The sequence below is a fragment of the Podarcis melisellensis genome (genome assembly GCF_964234715.1).
Source record: "Podarcis melisellensis genome assembly, chromosome: 1".
In the NCBI taxonomy this organism is placed as follows: domain Eukaryota; kingdom Metazoa; phylum Chordata; class Lepidosauria; order Squamata; family Lacertidae; genus Podarcis; species Podarcis melisellensis.
The window spans coordinates 31,861,454-31,877,343 of NC_138528.1; the positions used below are offsets into that span (position 1 = coordinate 31,861,454).

The window sequence follows — 15,890 nt, forward strand, 5'->3', positions numbered from 1 at the left end:
GTTTTTTGGTGTTTTGTAAATAAACCTTATTTTTTGATTTACAAACCGCATGCTCCAGGACTCTTTTGGGAAGATGCTGCCTCTCCTGCCCTTCTTAGCTGCTGCGCGAAATCCTCTGCCGTGGTGAGACTTTTAAAGAAGGAAGTGCACTGGGCATTTACATTAAACTAATTAAAGTTTAATGGGACAGCAACAATTCACTTGTCTGGGAATGTTCTGAGAAAAGAATGGAAGGAAGAAGTATTAAACAAGAAGATACAGAAAGTGAAAGGAACTGCAAGGAATACAGTGGTAAAAGATAAACCTTTATTGGGAAAAACAAAAAAAATTCCTTCCAGTAGCACCTTAAAGACCAACTAAGTTAGTTCTTGGTATGAGCTTTCGTGTGCATGCACACTTCTTCAGATTCGTGTGCATGCACACTTCTTCAGGCATCTGAAGAAGTGTACATGCACACGAAAGCTCATACCAAGAACTAACTTAGTTGGTCTTTAAGGTGCTACTGGAAGGATTTTTTTTTGTTTTGACTATGGCAGACCAACACGGCTACCTATCTGTAACTTTATTGGGAAAGTGTAACTCAAGACAGTTGCAAGCACTACATTCTTCCCTAGAAAAAGATAATCTCCCTAGAGAAAGATAATCTTCCCTAGAGAAAGATAATCTCAGTGTAGGGGAAAATGCAGACACTATCTCACATGAGGTATAGCGTGGGAGCTTGTTTCCTAGCGAGTACACAGATCAGTTGCCAAGGATGAAAGACTCCAGCAACAACCAGCTTTCTCAAGCAAGGCATGGGAACCTTCCCAGCAGGGATGGCAAATCTGTCAATTTTGGTTTCTCATTTTCCCAGTCTTAAATCTAGTTATCCACATTTTCACATGCTTATAGCTGTTTTTAAACAGGTCCTCAAGAAAATTCATAGGCATTTATTGCAACTTTATCTTAATATACACATTTCTGTATGCATTCTTGCCTGAGACATATATTTTTGCAAAGCAATTCTCCATAATATAATTTGTTTTTTAATGTTCTTTTCACATACTTTGCACACGTATGTGCATTTCTGGACATGTTATTTGGCTTATTTGGCATTGCAAAACTTAGAAATTTCAACAGATGACCGTGTTTCAGTTCACATTCTCTTTTGGAAAGTGTGAATAAAGCAGGCTTGCCTTTATATGCAGACAAAATCAGATTTCTCCCCCAAACTAGTCTCCATCTAAGACACAGTTGAAAGAATGAATCTAATCCAATCTGTGCTCAGGTCCTGGTGTTTACATTTTTCTTTGCCCTTTCTACCTTTCAGAATCGTCATGCAGCAATGGTCATCCTGCACAATTCTGAAGAACGTGCAGCCTTGTGCTTCTGCAAAGATTTCAGTAAATGTAAAAGTTTGCAGAACCCTCAGCGCATAGCTCCATTTGTGTTCCACTGTGTTCACAAAGTTCCTGCACAGGACCTTCCCTATGCACTAAAACAGATGGGGCACTTTCCTGACTGCACCCCTTTGTGTGCATGGGTTTTCACTCTTCCATCATTGGAGTGAATGAGGGTGTACTGCGGTTCAGGAGAGCTCCCACTGCATGACAAAGGCTTTGCTGTATCAAGAGAACAGTCTATGCAGTTTCATGAAAGGCTTAGAGCCTTGAGTGTCTGCATGCATGCAGTCTCTCTTACACAAAACAAAAACCTATCCAGCATTGTTTCATCACTATTTACCATATTTTTTGCTCTATAAGACTCACTTTTTCCCTCCTAAAAAGTAAGGGGAAATGTGTGTGCTTCTTATGGAGCAAATGCAGGCTGCACAGCTATCCCAGAAGCCAGAACAGCAAGAGGGATTGCTGCTTTCACTGCGCAGCGATCCCTCTTGCTGTTCTGGCTTCTGGGATTCAGAATATATTTTTTTCTTGTTTTCCTCCTCCAAAAACTAGGTGTGTCTTATGGTCTGGTGCGTCCTAAAGAGCGAAAAATACGGTACCTTCCTAAACAGAATGGTTGTGTGGGTTGGTGATGACAATGCAATATTGGTCTGAATGGGAATAAGACCCAGAACAACCTCACACGTAGCACAAATGCCCTTTCAAATGCATCTATGCTGCACTTTCAGACAGAAGACAATGGGCTGGCTGCAGAGTTCCTGTGAGCAGGACTACATTGACATTGACATTGGCCACAACATGCTGCCTATCTGACTGGGTTGCCCCAGCCACTCTGGGCAGCTTCCAGCAATATAGAAACATCAAACATTACAAACTTCCCTATACTGGGCTGGCTTCATATGTCTTCTAAGAAAAGTCATATACCATAGTTGTTAATCAGTTTGACATCTGATGGGAGGGTGTTCCACAGGGGGGCCGGCGCCACTAACGAGCAGGCACCACTGACAGGATGTTCTTGCTGGGCATAGCAGCCAACTTCTAGGGGCTGAGGTTCCTTCTGCCCCAATAAAATATTTGAGGGGACCGGAACCCCCAAATTGGATGGGCATTGCCATTCAAATGGTGTATGTGCACCATGTCATGTGATCAGTTATGTGGGGCAGGGCTTACCTGGCAATATTTTACTCAAGTTGGCACCCCTGATGCTGGAGGACGCATAGTAGGTTGTTGGGGGGTGATTTTTACCAATTCTTCTCACCACAGTCTCCTTAAAAGCTGATCAAGAGGTCTGTGGAACTTTCTAGAACAGTGCTGGAAGTAGTACTGTGGAGGGCAGTGGGAAGGGGCAATCAGTGAAGTGCCTCTTCTGCTGTTTCTCCAGTGTTAATCTTCACTTGATTTTGGTTCCTTCCACAGACAGAAGGAACCCTGCTATTTGCAGAAGGGACTGTTTCCAATCCAATATACTTAAGATTTAACAAGCATGAATTCTACCACAGTAGTTTGCATTATTAATTTACTCTTTCTTAATTAAAGGCTTCCAAGCTCCCCCCCACAGCACTTTGCAGTGCCAAGTAACTTGAGCCAATGCAGTCAATCAGGATAGTTTATGCTCATGCTGGAAAGCAATGTGGGAAATAGCAGAATAAGTTACAAGAGCATAATGATGTGTAAATTGCTTGCACAATTATTCTAAGTCGAACAGTCAAAATTTGAATCATGGAATGAAAGCTCATTTAAGGAAGACCGTCACTATTTAAATCCTATACAGCCAGCCAGCCATTAGTCATTTTTTATCAAGTCAAGATGTAGGAGTGCATTTCTGAAAGGGTGGTGGATTAATTGAAGCTTAGTCATGACGTGAAATCAATATTTCATGGAGATCCAAGTAAGAATTTTCACAGCACTCAGAGAAGACAGAGTGATCTGTAGCGTTTCCCACTTTTGTCACAGTTAACCCTGAAATGAACTGAGCAGGGGAAGAAAAGTCTCAGCTTCTCTGAATGCAAATTTTATTGAGAATAAATAAATTTATTTTGGTGTTTTATTTTGTTTTGCATTCCATTTGTGGGTTCTATTGGATTTACAGCTCTCTCTGTGCATAACAATATTGAACTGGATTCTAAGTTGCCCTTCCATGAATGGGAAAATGAACAAGGAAAAAGAAGAGAAGCCATTTTAGCTGATACCCCCTCCCTATCATAGTCACCTTTAAAGCCAGGGCCAGAAGTCATTTTGCTTGCTGAAGTGGAAAATGGAAGCCAGCCTCACCCTGAAGTCAAGGTGTCTAGTAGCAAAAGCTGATGAAGTTATTTTGGCACTTCAGATAGAAAACCCCACAAGAGCCTCTCCCTTCCTGGCGGCAAAAATACAACAATAATAAATGCAATAACTAACATTTTGTTGCCCTTTCACAATACAGTGGTACCTCGGGTTAAAAACTCAATTCGTTCTGGAGGTCTGTTCTTAACCTGAAACTGTTCTTAACCTGAGGTACCACTTTAGCTAATGGGGCCTCCTGCTGCCGCCGGAGCACGATTTCTGTTCTCATCCTGAAGCAAAGTTCTTAACCCGAGGTACTATTTCTGGGTTAGTGGAGTCTGTAACCTGAAGCGCCTGTAACCTGAGGTACCACTGTACCTGAAATCAGCTGCTAGTGGCTGCTGCTTCTCTTTGACTAATGTTAGGGTTTGTTTGTATCCAGGATATTTAAAAAGAGCCACCTGTTCAACTAGAATTCTGCTCATGGATTAAGATCTGGGGATGTTCTGTCCCATGTCTCACCACCATGTGAAGTGAGGAAGAAAACACTTCTTAATGATGCCACCTGATTTTTGAAACTCATTCCTTTGGGAAACCTGTTTACACCCCTCCCTTCAATTTTGGGAGGTTTTTCAGAACATTCTTTTTGAACATTCTGATCCCAAGAGTACTTGATGATGACACTTTAGTGTGTGCATGTACAGTGTAGTACAAGCATTTCTTAGGACAAAAAGAGTAATTCCTGAAGAAGACCTTAAAAGAAATAGGGATTTCTTTATTCTCAGTCTCTTTTTCAGGGTTGTTTCTATGATACATGAAGATCAGCGCTCTTGTGAAGCACTGATGCCCTTCTTAGGAGCCAGGAAGTGCTTGGCACATGACAAGATTAAGCCTTATGTGAGGCCTGCTTGACTCATTAATTTCACCCATGAATGCAAGACAGCTGAATCAGTTGACAGTCACTAGGCAGATGATAAAAACAAATATCTACTTAGTCAATCACTAATTAAAAATATTTTGATGTGTTATAAAAACTAATAGCCCTTGTAAAGAGTCAAGCAATTATCAAAATAAACGGAGACTTAAAAAAAATGGTATAATAACTAAAAATGTGTTGGATGAACCTGTGCTGTTAAGGGGAAGAAATAGTGCAAAATATTTTTCAAGTCTGAAGTCTTCAGCATAATGGGAACACCGGATCCTAGTCCCCCCTCCCTGCACCAAGTTCAAGAACAGCACAATGTTTTTGCATCCTCTCGCCGGCCTGCTCTGACAGATACATAAATGTTAACAAGCTTTTTGAATATAATTCTTTCATCAGTGCTTTCAATGAGCTGTGTTTTATTAATCATCATAAAAGAAAATGGGAATCATGAACTCTGCCTGAGACTGCTTACCTAGAGTAATAAGAAATGTACAGTTTGAAATTATATTTCTAGTTACAGTGTTACAGTGTCTGACTTGTTTCTTCTTACGCTACTTTGGTAGTGCAATAATTTAGGGAAAATGTGCTAGAGCAATCTACATATGTCTCAAAGGAAGCCTGGAGGATATTTACGATTGGCAGATATTTATTTGAATGATGTTGGTTGCAAAACTGCCTTGCCTACATGGGTAACATTGCCATGGATTGCATTATGTGGGTACTTACAAAGGTCTTAAAGTTGCAATCATATGCACTCTTGTTTGGAGGTGTGCCCCATTAAACCCAGTTAAAATCTATTGTCATATATATATGGATTAGATCAGACTGCATACAAACTACAACCAAGTATGTAGCACCTGTTAAGACTTCAGACAAAATTCATCAGACTTAAATGTACTGCTGCCCATAGATTTTAGTGGCCTACCACGCCCTTCACGCTGTGTTAGTAGTATGGCCTGACAAACTACAAATAGAATTAAGATTATATCTTCATTGTTTTTTCGCTTCCTGCACATTTTATCCAACTTTTGATACAAACTTGAGGATAACTGAGCAGATACTGATTTTGTAACATGTTACGTTCCAGAAGAGCAGGCATGTAGTTCTCTAGCAAGATAAAGGCAAAACAAACTAATTAACAAAGAACCTACGATACTGAGCAGGGCCAGCCCAAGACATTTTGCCACCTGAGGCGGACACCAAAATGGCACATCACCTCCCTGCAAGGGAAGAAGTGGCAAGGGAAGATCGACATCAGGAACAAGAGGGTAATAAAGACTAACATTGGGATCTGCTGCCCCGGTGGACCCTGCCACCTTAGGCAAAAACCTCACTTTGCCTCACGGGTTGCCTGGCCCTGATACCAATTATTGCAATGACCCTAAAAATTATGCATTTCAAAATCAATCAGGAATCTCACCCCTACTTCAGTGCTTTAAGTTATCACCTCCAGTTAATGCAGAAAATACACCCCTCTCCTTGCCTACTGGGATGCGGCCCATATTGTTCAGTAACTAGATTTGGACACAAGACTGACAGCGTGTAGCCCCCTTTTTTTTACATTACATGTTTGACCACTGCACTGCCACATTTTAAACTCACTAGCCTTTGACTGTAGGAAAGGTTTGTCATTTTTATCAGCAAAGGCTCTGCCCTGTGATGAAATGGACAGCGTCAAGGGAAAATGTAATCAATTTCAACTGCATGGTTTCCTTTGATACCATGCAGGAGGTGGCAGAGCGCATAGTATTACTTTAATTAAAAAGACTAAATGAATGAGCCACTGGTGATATTGGCAAGGCTTTCCCCTGACCTTGTCAGTCTTAGCAGAGATTTGGGGCTAATGATAAAATAAATGCCCGTTCTTCTGGAACAGGCAGAGGAACTGAGTAAAGGAGCTGTGTGTACCTGCAAATGGGGATCAGAGACACTTCCATGGAATGGTGGCATGAGGTTTGGGTTAAGAAGTTAACACAGAAGGGACTGTGGTGCAAAATCATTTCATTCTGATTTTGTCAGGCTTACACCAAGGAGACTTCAGCACTGGACTTCAGAGCGATTCCTTGTCTTTGAATTCAACAATAATTTTGCTGAAGTCTAAGGAGACTCTTGACAGTCCCATGGACTGCAAGATCAAACGTATCCATTCTTAAGGAAATCATCCCTGAGTGCTCACTGGAAGGACAGATCCTTAAGCTGAGACTCAATACTTTGGCCACCTCATGAGAAGAGAAGACTCTCTGGAAAATACCTTGATGTTGGGAAAGATGGAGGGCACAAGGAGAAGGGGACGACAGAGGATGAGATGGTTAGACAGTGTTCTCGAAGCTACCAGCATAAGTTTGACCAAACTGCGGGAGGCAGTGGAAGACAGGAGTGCCTGGCGTGCTCTGGTCTATGGGGTCACAAAGAGTCGGACACGACTTAACAACTAAACAACAACAACAATTTTCCCTTCCTCTTGTTTTCAGTAGCTCTTTTAGCAAACCCCTCCTGCCTTCCCCACCAAGATGCTCAGTTATTGAGCCATTATTTCAAATTTATAACCCACCCTTCCTCCCCAATGGGTTCCCAGGGTAGCTCAAGATAAGAATGAAATTACATAATTCAAAACAACACTACAGTTAAAACCAGCAGTGTATAAACTTCATGGACGTTGAAGGGTCAGCCTAGGCACAATGCCAGGGATTGAAGTCTGCTATTTATGGCAAGGCTTAAGGCTTCCTGCTATTCTAGCAGGTTTCCCTAGGAAACTCTGCCTCGTTGCAAATGACTTGAATTCTCCAGAGTTTTGATTTACTCTCATATGGGCTGCCATTTGAAAGCACAAATACTTCACACTGCTACCATTCCCCAAAGGAGTATAGTTGTCTCATGGATACTGCACAGTATATGAAATGTAGCTTGCACAGATGCTATGAAAACCTAGGCTTTCTCTGCAATGGTATAGCCTCAACCAGTGAAGCAATGGTACCATAACACACTGTCCACAAATAACAGATGGCAAAGTTTAGACTTACTACAGGGTCACTGTATGTGTGTGTGTGTTTTGTGTGGATGAATAATCTACCGGACTTCTGAACACAGGAGCTGCTGAAAGGGAGCACAGATCATTGCATGTTTTTTTAAGGCTTTCTGAAATACCCAGGCATTCTGCTGATTGCTATGTTTCTGTTTCTTTTTACAGGATTTTATGAATGCTCCTGCATTTTAGTATAGCAGGAAAAGATTCAGCCTCTCAGAAAGGAATAAGACCCCCCCCGAAAATAAGGGCTTGCCCACACCAGAGTATAATGCGAATCAGAAATTGTTGTTCTCATTAATTTAGCATCACCCACATGACATCTGCAGCAAATAACTGTGAACTCACACATTCCCCCTCTGAAGTTGGGTTCCCAATCAGAGAAGTAATTTTAAAAACTGACCTCAGCGTGGTGCACTTGGGGTAGTGGATGTTTTGCTTTGGGTTTCTTTTTAACTTGGTTTCTTTAACTTCTTTTTAACCCTCCACTTTAGCTACTCCCCTTTCCAGACCCCTCCAAAAAAAAAAAAGTTCTTTTCCAGCAGTGTTTGTGCTTACTATATGCAGTCTCCCTCCATTTGCGAGTGCTGTATTGAATGATTATGTTTTAGTCACTTGCTCAGATTTTCACCAAAATGGGAGCAATAAAAACTGCCCTTGCAGGTAGGGGAAGCAGAAAAGACAAACAGGAGGAAAGGAAGGGCCAACATTTGGGGCGGGGGGAAGCAACTCCAAATCCTTGCCTGGCTTAGAGCAACTCACTTTTAAAAAAGTTCTCTTGTGCAAATCTGGAATACTTTATGGGAAACATCAGGACAGGTTTGGTAAGCGTGAGATTGAAAGCACAACTGTTTGCTGCAAGAAGCAGATTATTAGAACAGGATGTGACAAAGCACATCTTTCAGTCTGAACTACCTTGCAGGTTTGTTGTGATGATAAAATGGAGAAGAAGAGAAGCATGTATGCCACCCTGAGCTCCCTGGAGGAAAGGCAGAATACAGATACAGTGGTACCTTGGGTTAAGTACTTAATTCGTTCCGGAGGTCCGTTCTTAACCTGAAACTGTTCTTAACCTGAAGCACCACTTTAGCTAATGGGGCCTCCTGCGGCTGCTGCGCCGCCGGAGCCCGATTTCTGTTCTTATCCTGAAGCAAAGTTCTTAACCTGAAGCACTATTTTCTGGGTTAGCGGAGTGTGCTGAAGCGTATGTAACCCAAGGTACCACTGTATAAAAAATAAATACATAAACTTAACAATATCCCCTTGCACTGATCTTATTGCACATCACTGGCTTGTATACAAAGCCAAAATTTGGTAGATGTTAGTCACTGTTCTCAGACCCTTACTTTGGCTTGGCTCTTTCTTCTTTATTTCTTTATTTTTCCAGGGGAGGGGCAAGAGAGATTTCAGCCACTTTATGAAATCCTGGCTCTGTACTAAGATCAATGGAAAATTTGCCACGAATTTCAAAGAAGTCATGATGAATTTTCCCAACTAATTTCAAACAAGTCATGATGATGAATTATGGTGACATTAACTTACTCAGAGCCTGTGTTGATACTGCTTTATTTTTGGCGTGAGCTGAGCAACGAGAGATGGATAAATCCTGGCTAAGCAGCATAGCTGTAGGAGTTAAAGGGGGAGAAGAACTGTAAGAGACAAATACAACCCCTGCAAACAGCGCCCCCCCCCCCGTTCAGGACAAATGCCAAACAGGGGAAATAGGTTCATAAATCATTGGGAATTAACTCCCTAGTCGTCATTTACTTTTAATTAATCATTAAAATAAACGATTGCATTGTCCACAGAGTCCATAGTTGATGAGATACTTTTTACTATCACCTTTATTATGGAGCATTTCTGGATTTTCGTTTAAAAATGGTAATGTCAGGATATGATTTAAGTTGGACATAACAACCCCACTCCACTGTTCACTTGGTAACGAAGGAAGGGGTGAGGGTGGTTACCTTTTTCTCACCTGGAAAGTACACAGAAGGAGGAAATTGGAAGAGAGGTGCTGCTTCCCACTTTCTCCTTCCATCTGCTCGCTGCAGATTGGTTTTGCTTTGCAGGCAAAGTGTGTCCATTTGAAAACAGATGTAGGTGGTCTTGGCAATGGGGTGTAGCCACACCTGTCCAATGAATGCCATTGTGGGTTGGTGTATACCAAAATCACAAACACGACTTCTGTCTTCATTCACCTGGAGCATGTTCAGGGAGGAAAAGGCATTGATAACCTAATCCATACAAGTGTTTTCAAACACATATCAAGTAGCTAAGGCCAGCCCTTGTGGATGGCAGGATCTGGACGCAATCTAGATTGACAGCAGCATGCTGAGGATGAGCATGAATGATACAGGGTTGAGAAAAAAACTGTATTTTCGTGCAATGAAGGGGCTGGTGTGTACATAGCCATTGTTTTCATCAAGCTCTTCACCGCAATCTCTTTCCTGATCCACCACCCACCACCTCAGACCTCATCTCTGTATATGTGAACTTAGGATTCCACAACCACCACCATGCACATCATGTTACACTTGCTTATACTGAACCAAATTTGAAATTTTAATACCTATTCCTCTGGAGCTACTAACAATCCCATTTCCGTAAACCACATTGAATAGCTGGATTTCATCAAAAGCTTGGCCACCACACAGTTTAGCCCTATTTTTAAAAACATTTTAAAAAAACACCAGCCCCAGTACAGATCATTGGGGAACCCCCACATCTTCTACCCCTCCATTGTGAGAATTGTCCATTTATTTCTACTCTCTTCATCTGATTCTTTAACTACTTACCAGTCCTTTTTACCAGTTTACCCACATGGTCTCAGATTTCCTGCATAAGAACGTAAGAAGAGTTTCAGGACAACAGCTCATCTACTTCCGGCATTGTGTTCTCAGAGTGACCAGCCAGATGCCTGTGGAAAACCCACAAGCAGGACCTGAGCACAAGAGCACTCTCCCTTCCTGTGGCTTCCAGCAACTGGTATTCAGAAGTATTACTGCCTCCACTATGGGGATTAGCCATCTCATAAGCTTCTATCATTTCACTTCTTACTCACCATTTTTCTAAACTAAGTCCTTTTCTTCATAGAAGAGTCACTTCGTCTGCCTTGTTCCTTTTTTGGTTGCCCTTTTCTTAACCTTTTCCAACTCTGCAATATCCTTTTTGATGTGAGAACTCTACACAGCACAGTATTCCAAATGCAATCACACCCTAGAGTTGTATAATGGAATTATGAAATTGGCAGCTTTATTTTCAGTTCCTTTCCCAATGATTCCTAGCATGGAATGTGCCTTTTTCACTGCAGCTGCACACTGGTAGGTTGGGAGTGAGAGTGAGTGTGTGTGTGCGCTTGCATGGGAGGGGGTTAACTAGGGCCTTAATGCCTTTGCCCTCCACTGCATTTCATCAAGCAATTATTTTTCTGATAGTTTTAAGATCCGCTGCAATCGGTGCTAAGCTTTCAAGTCAATAAAAGGCACAGAATTCAAATAATTTATTAAACATCCGGCCTGTGTTTACTAACACGGAGGTGAGCAACTCAGCCCAAAGAACTCCTCTGCCTTCTTGCGCCTAGTTTATGCGGGCGTTTCTCCCAAGCAAAGAAAAGTTTCCCTGCCGTCTGGGTTTTATTTATCAGATGTTTCCAGTTCTGGAAGGGAACTTTTGGCGCGGGGACTTCAACAAATCAAGGATGTTAAGGTCAAGCCTAACCCCTGACACATTTCCTTTCAGCCACTGAAAGGGAAGGTCTGCGGGAGCGAAGATATTGTTGTGATGTGAGCTGTGAAGAAAAGGAGTCGCCTCGACGCCACATCCCCGCCATCCAGACTTGGCTGGTGCTCGCGAATGCCACTGCGGGGAGGCGAGGCAAGATGAGGGGCCTGGTGCTTGCCTCTCTCGTCCTCCTGCAGCCTCTCCCCGTGCCAGGGGGCCCCCCCGCCGCCGTGCGCCCCCAGAGCGACCACGCCTGGTGCCACCCTTCGGGGTCCTGCTACAGCGTCCACGTGGGCAGCCTGAGCTTCCCCCGCGCCCAGGACGCCTGCGCGGCGCACGGCGGGCGCCTGAGCACGGCGAGCGGCCGGGTGGAAGTGCAGGCCATCGTGTCTCTGCTGAGAGGGGTGGCCCGCGGCGGGTCGGGCGCCTCCTTGTTCTGGCTGGGCCTGGTGAGGAAGGCTCAGCAGTGCACCATGGAGGAGCTGCCGCTGCGGGGTTTCTCCTGGGCCGCTGCCGGAGGACTTGTTGCGGAGGCGAGGAACGAGAGCGCGGCCGAGGGGAGCCTCTCGTGGGTGAAGGAGCCCAGCAAGTCGTGCACCACGCAGAAGTGCGCCGGCCTGCAGGTGACTTGGGGCCAGCCTCGCGCCGCCGAGTCGTGGGGCCTCGCCGAGCACGCCTGCGCCAAGGCCAACGCGGGGTACGTGTGCAAGTACAGCTACGCGGGCGCGTGTCGCGCGCCTGGCGCGGGAAGCCACCTGCACTACGCGCTCCCTTTCCGCCTCCAAAGCGCCGCCGTGGAGTTCGGCCCGCCTGGCACGGTGCTCACCCTGAGGTGCCCCGGGCGGGAGGCGCGCTTCACCTGCCGCCTCTCGCCCGACGGCTACCGCTGGGAAGGCACCGAGCGCGGCCTCTGCTCCTGCCCCAGCGGCTACTGGAGCCCGAGTGAGGGAGCGTGCGTCGAGCTGGCCGACTGCTTCGGCGCCCGGGGCGCCTTCCTGTGCCTGTGCGCCTGGGGCGCTCGCTTGGCGGACGACGAAAAAGCCTGCGTGCCGCCGGCGGGAACTGAAACGCCGCCGTCGCCTGCCCTGTCTCCCTCCCCGAACGGCTCTTCGGACGGCCTGCCTGGCTGGAACGACTCCCTGGCGGCGACCTTGCCCTCCGAGGTGGGCAACAGCAGCAGCGCCCCCGGAGCCGTGTCTTCCAACTACCTCTTCATCCTGATCACGGTGGCTGTGGTGACGCTGGTGATCCTGGTCATGGCCGCGCTGCAGATCTTCCAGGCCTGCTTCAGGCTTTGCTGCTCCAAGGGGTCTCAGACCAAGAAGGACGGAGCTCCGGCTACGTCGGCCACGACCGCAGATGGCGACCCCGAGGATTCGGATCATTCCCTGGGGCCCAGCAAGGCAGAGTCTGCCGAGGTTTCTCAGGATGAACCCAAGCGTGTGGCGGGGCAGGTGGAGCAGGAACAGCCGTGAGGGGACTGAGGCTGTATTTGAAAGAGGCAATGGACTTTCATTCAGAGAAGGCGCTTTTATTAGGACAGGAATGGGGAGCCTGTGGCCCTCCAAAAGTTGTTGGACTACAACTCCTATCATCCTTATCCGTTGGCTGTTCTTTCTCAGTTACAGTGCTAAGTAACTCCACAGTGCTGCAAGAGACAAGTCTCATTAAGACCTGCCAAGCTGCTTGTAGAACAGTGTAATCCTATGCACACTTACTTGTGAATAAGTCACATCAACTTCAGTAGAATTTTCTCCCAGGTGTGCATGCAAGATGGCAGCGTATGGTGTCTTATGGTAATGGTGAGGACCCTGTGGGACTCCCAATTGCTGCTCCCCAGCTTCCATCACCCCTAGCCAATGGGCAAAGGGATATTGGGAGTTATAGTCCAGCAACACCTAGATAGCCACAGTTTTCCCATCCCTGTAAAAGAAGATTTTTATGACTTAAATAGCTTTCCAACATTATTTTGAATCTGGTGTTGTCCTCCATCTTTACTAGTCTTCTGGGGTGCCAGTACAATTGTGCATGTGTGTGATCTATTTGTGAGACTTAGAAAACAGCCTGAAATCTTAGTACTGTGTCTCAACTGACTCATGGATTGGATGTATGAGAACTCATAAGAGAAGTGTTGGCCAGTGCATGCTAGATTTTGTCGCACAAAAGCATTATCTGCTCCAGTTTCCTTAAGTGGGAATTCCAAAAACCTGCAAGGTATGAGCTTATACTGGCTCGTTGCACTGTATAACACTGTGGGGTGGAAATCCGTCAAGATTTCACTGAGGGTCCAACTCATTTTCCCACCTTCCAATTCATTGAGGTCGCCTTTGGAAGTCATTGGCCCACTGAGGTGTGGTAGGTTTTGACTGGGGAGAGTGTCTTCTTGGTGGTGGTGTCCAGGTGGTACAGACTACTTTGGGGGGGGAGGGGTCACCTGGCGCTCATGCTGTAGCCTTTTCAGAACCATGCAAATACCTTTTAAATTTCCCAAATATTTGGTTCCAAAATTGACTCATCTGAGGCTGCCTTTATTTGAAACTTTTAATTTTGTTAAATGTTTCTGTTTTTTTATATGGCTGATTGTTTTCTCTACAGATTTGGTGTAAGCCACCTTGGAATATTGTGTTTTACAGGCAGCGTTAGAAAATGTATTAATGCATAAAATGAAGATCTAAAAAATGAAAATTAATTGGTACACACAAATGCATGCCAGTAGCCCGAGGAAAGCCCTGAAATATACATTCTGGATTCTGAGTCAGTCCTCCTGCCATTATTTGATTAAAATTGGGTGTGATCCAGGCCCAATCACTATGCCAGCTCCAGGCTAGTTTAGTCTGCAACGGGCTTTTTCTGGCTCCTCCACCTTCCACCCCAGCTCTGGCATCAGCAATGGGGCTACAGATGTGGCAGTGGCTCCAGCACTCTTATCATGCCTTGCCAGGGTTTGGTTTGCTCTGCCATTTTCTCACTGCAGAGCACTGTGGAGGGGCCAGTTTGGAAGGAGAAGCAAATGGGGTGGGAATGTGGGGAAATGGGACTCAGTGAAAACTTTAAGCAACATTTCTCTCTTCAGTAAAGGAAAGGGGTAGAGGATTTCTTTTTAAGGTTTTCTCTGTTGTCTCCCACTCCACAGCTGCGTTCCTTGCATTTCTGTCTTTTAGCATTACTTGAATAGGGACAGTCCTGCCTGTATGTGTGCATTTCAGCTAAGGAATATTTTAAGTCAGTATTCAAATAACGTAAATGTTGGTACACACCCACACACCTGCCCCAGATCATTTGAAGAGGCCATTAATTTCCAACACAAACCATATTTTTGCAACAAATATGTATGTAATGTTTGTAGTATATGTTATAGCATTGAGTGCTTCTAAGGCTCCTAATGTTCATCGGTTAAAAGCACAGAAAACCCATTAACATTGCAAAGGCAGGGATTGCCCATTCCATCTAGTACAGTAGGACAGTGTATCCTCTTGTCACTCTTTAAATCTTATTTCTAGACCATTAATTCCTTCTAAGACACTTCAAAATGATTCTATGCATCTTGAAGCAGAGGGGGAATGTAAGCTATGATTATGAATATATGATGAATATTTGATGATTGATCTTCATCACATAATCGGGAGTAAAATTCAAATCCTCAAAAAGACGTTTAATAATATTTTAAACTACAGAGGGCTTGATTAAATGTGCCATGGGATTACAGTGAAATTGAAAGGTGGCCAGGGGCAAAATTAAAAGACTTCAAAGGACCATTTTTAAATACCCACCCGCAAAATACTACAGTCTAATGAAGATTTTTAAAACTGATTAATTGGGCATTTCCCTATCATTTGGTGAAAATTCTTTTCATCTAAAAACAGCTTCATCTCCTAAAACCACTATCCAGGATATATTCACATCCACCCAGCAAGTGAGATCTGCATGTGCTGCTTATGTTGTGAATGTATACTGCAGTGTTCATCCGCCCTCTGCTGAACTTGACAGATGCAAGCAATGTAGATGGGGGGTGGTCATGCTGGTCTGGGACCACTAACCACATGTAGTCATGTGCTACTAGAGCTGCATTCAGTCTGTTGGCTCTGCTACAAATACCTTGATGTGCATAGCTCTCTATGCTCAATGGGGTACCAAGTTATCCATATTGCTTTGGAGGGAATAGGGAAACGACCATGAAAGCTCTGTGTGTATACACCTCAGAACTACCAGTAATGCATGAACTCATTAGATGTGGGTGAACCATTGCAATACAATGTAATACCTGTAATTCAATGAGATGTGATAGTACAGCCTTCTGTTATGTTGTGAAGAGTGTGTGAAAAGTGCACCAATGCAGTCCATGCTATAGAAGCATAGGCACTCTGGTTCCTTGGATCATACGTTTGTGGAATAGGGTAGCTGTTTTTAGCACGAAGCCATCAACTGTAACTATTACATGGAACGAACATAAGTCCTACTGATTTTGATGGAACGTTAGGTTGGAGTTTGAGGCTAAAATTCTAAGCACGACACAATTATGGGCAAACACGGAAGTTCCACATCAAGCGCTTCCCTTCCTCTTCATGATAGCTAG

General features: G+C 44.4%; 1 protein-coding gene and 1 long non-coding RNA gene across 2 annotated transcripts; one reads left to right on the forward strand and one right to left on the reverse strand.

Annotated features, from left to right (window-relative positions):
• Positions 1–1,372: 1,372 nt before the first annotated feature.
• Positions 1,373–10,923, reverse strand: LOC309372892. The gene is made up of 3 exons (XR_014169721.1): positions 9,573–10,923; positions 9,137–9,217; positions 1,373–1,451 (listed from the first exon to the last, which is right to left on the reverse strand). It is a non-coding gene; the product is annotated as an uncharacterized lncRNA (long non-coding RNA).
• A 22-nt stretch (positions 10,924–10,945) lies between these two features.
• CLEC14A (C-type lectin domain containing 14A) lies at positions 10,946–15,589 on the forward strand. Its single transcript, XM_081913740.1, has one exon. It carries the CDS (start codon positions 11,476–11,478, stop codon positions 12,790–12,792), a length of 1,317 nt encoding a protein of 438 aa, XP_081769866.1. The 5' UTR covers positions 10,946–11,475; the 3' UTR covers positions 12,793–15,589.
• Positions 15,590–15,890: the final 301 nt, after the last annotated feature.

Coding starts and splice junctions, on each gene's coding strand:
- CLEC14A (XM_081913740.1), top strand. CDS start 11,476: ATGAGGGGCCTGGTGCTTGCCTCTCTCGTCCTCCTGCAGCCTCTCCCC.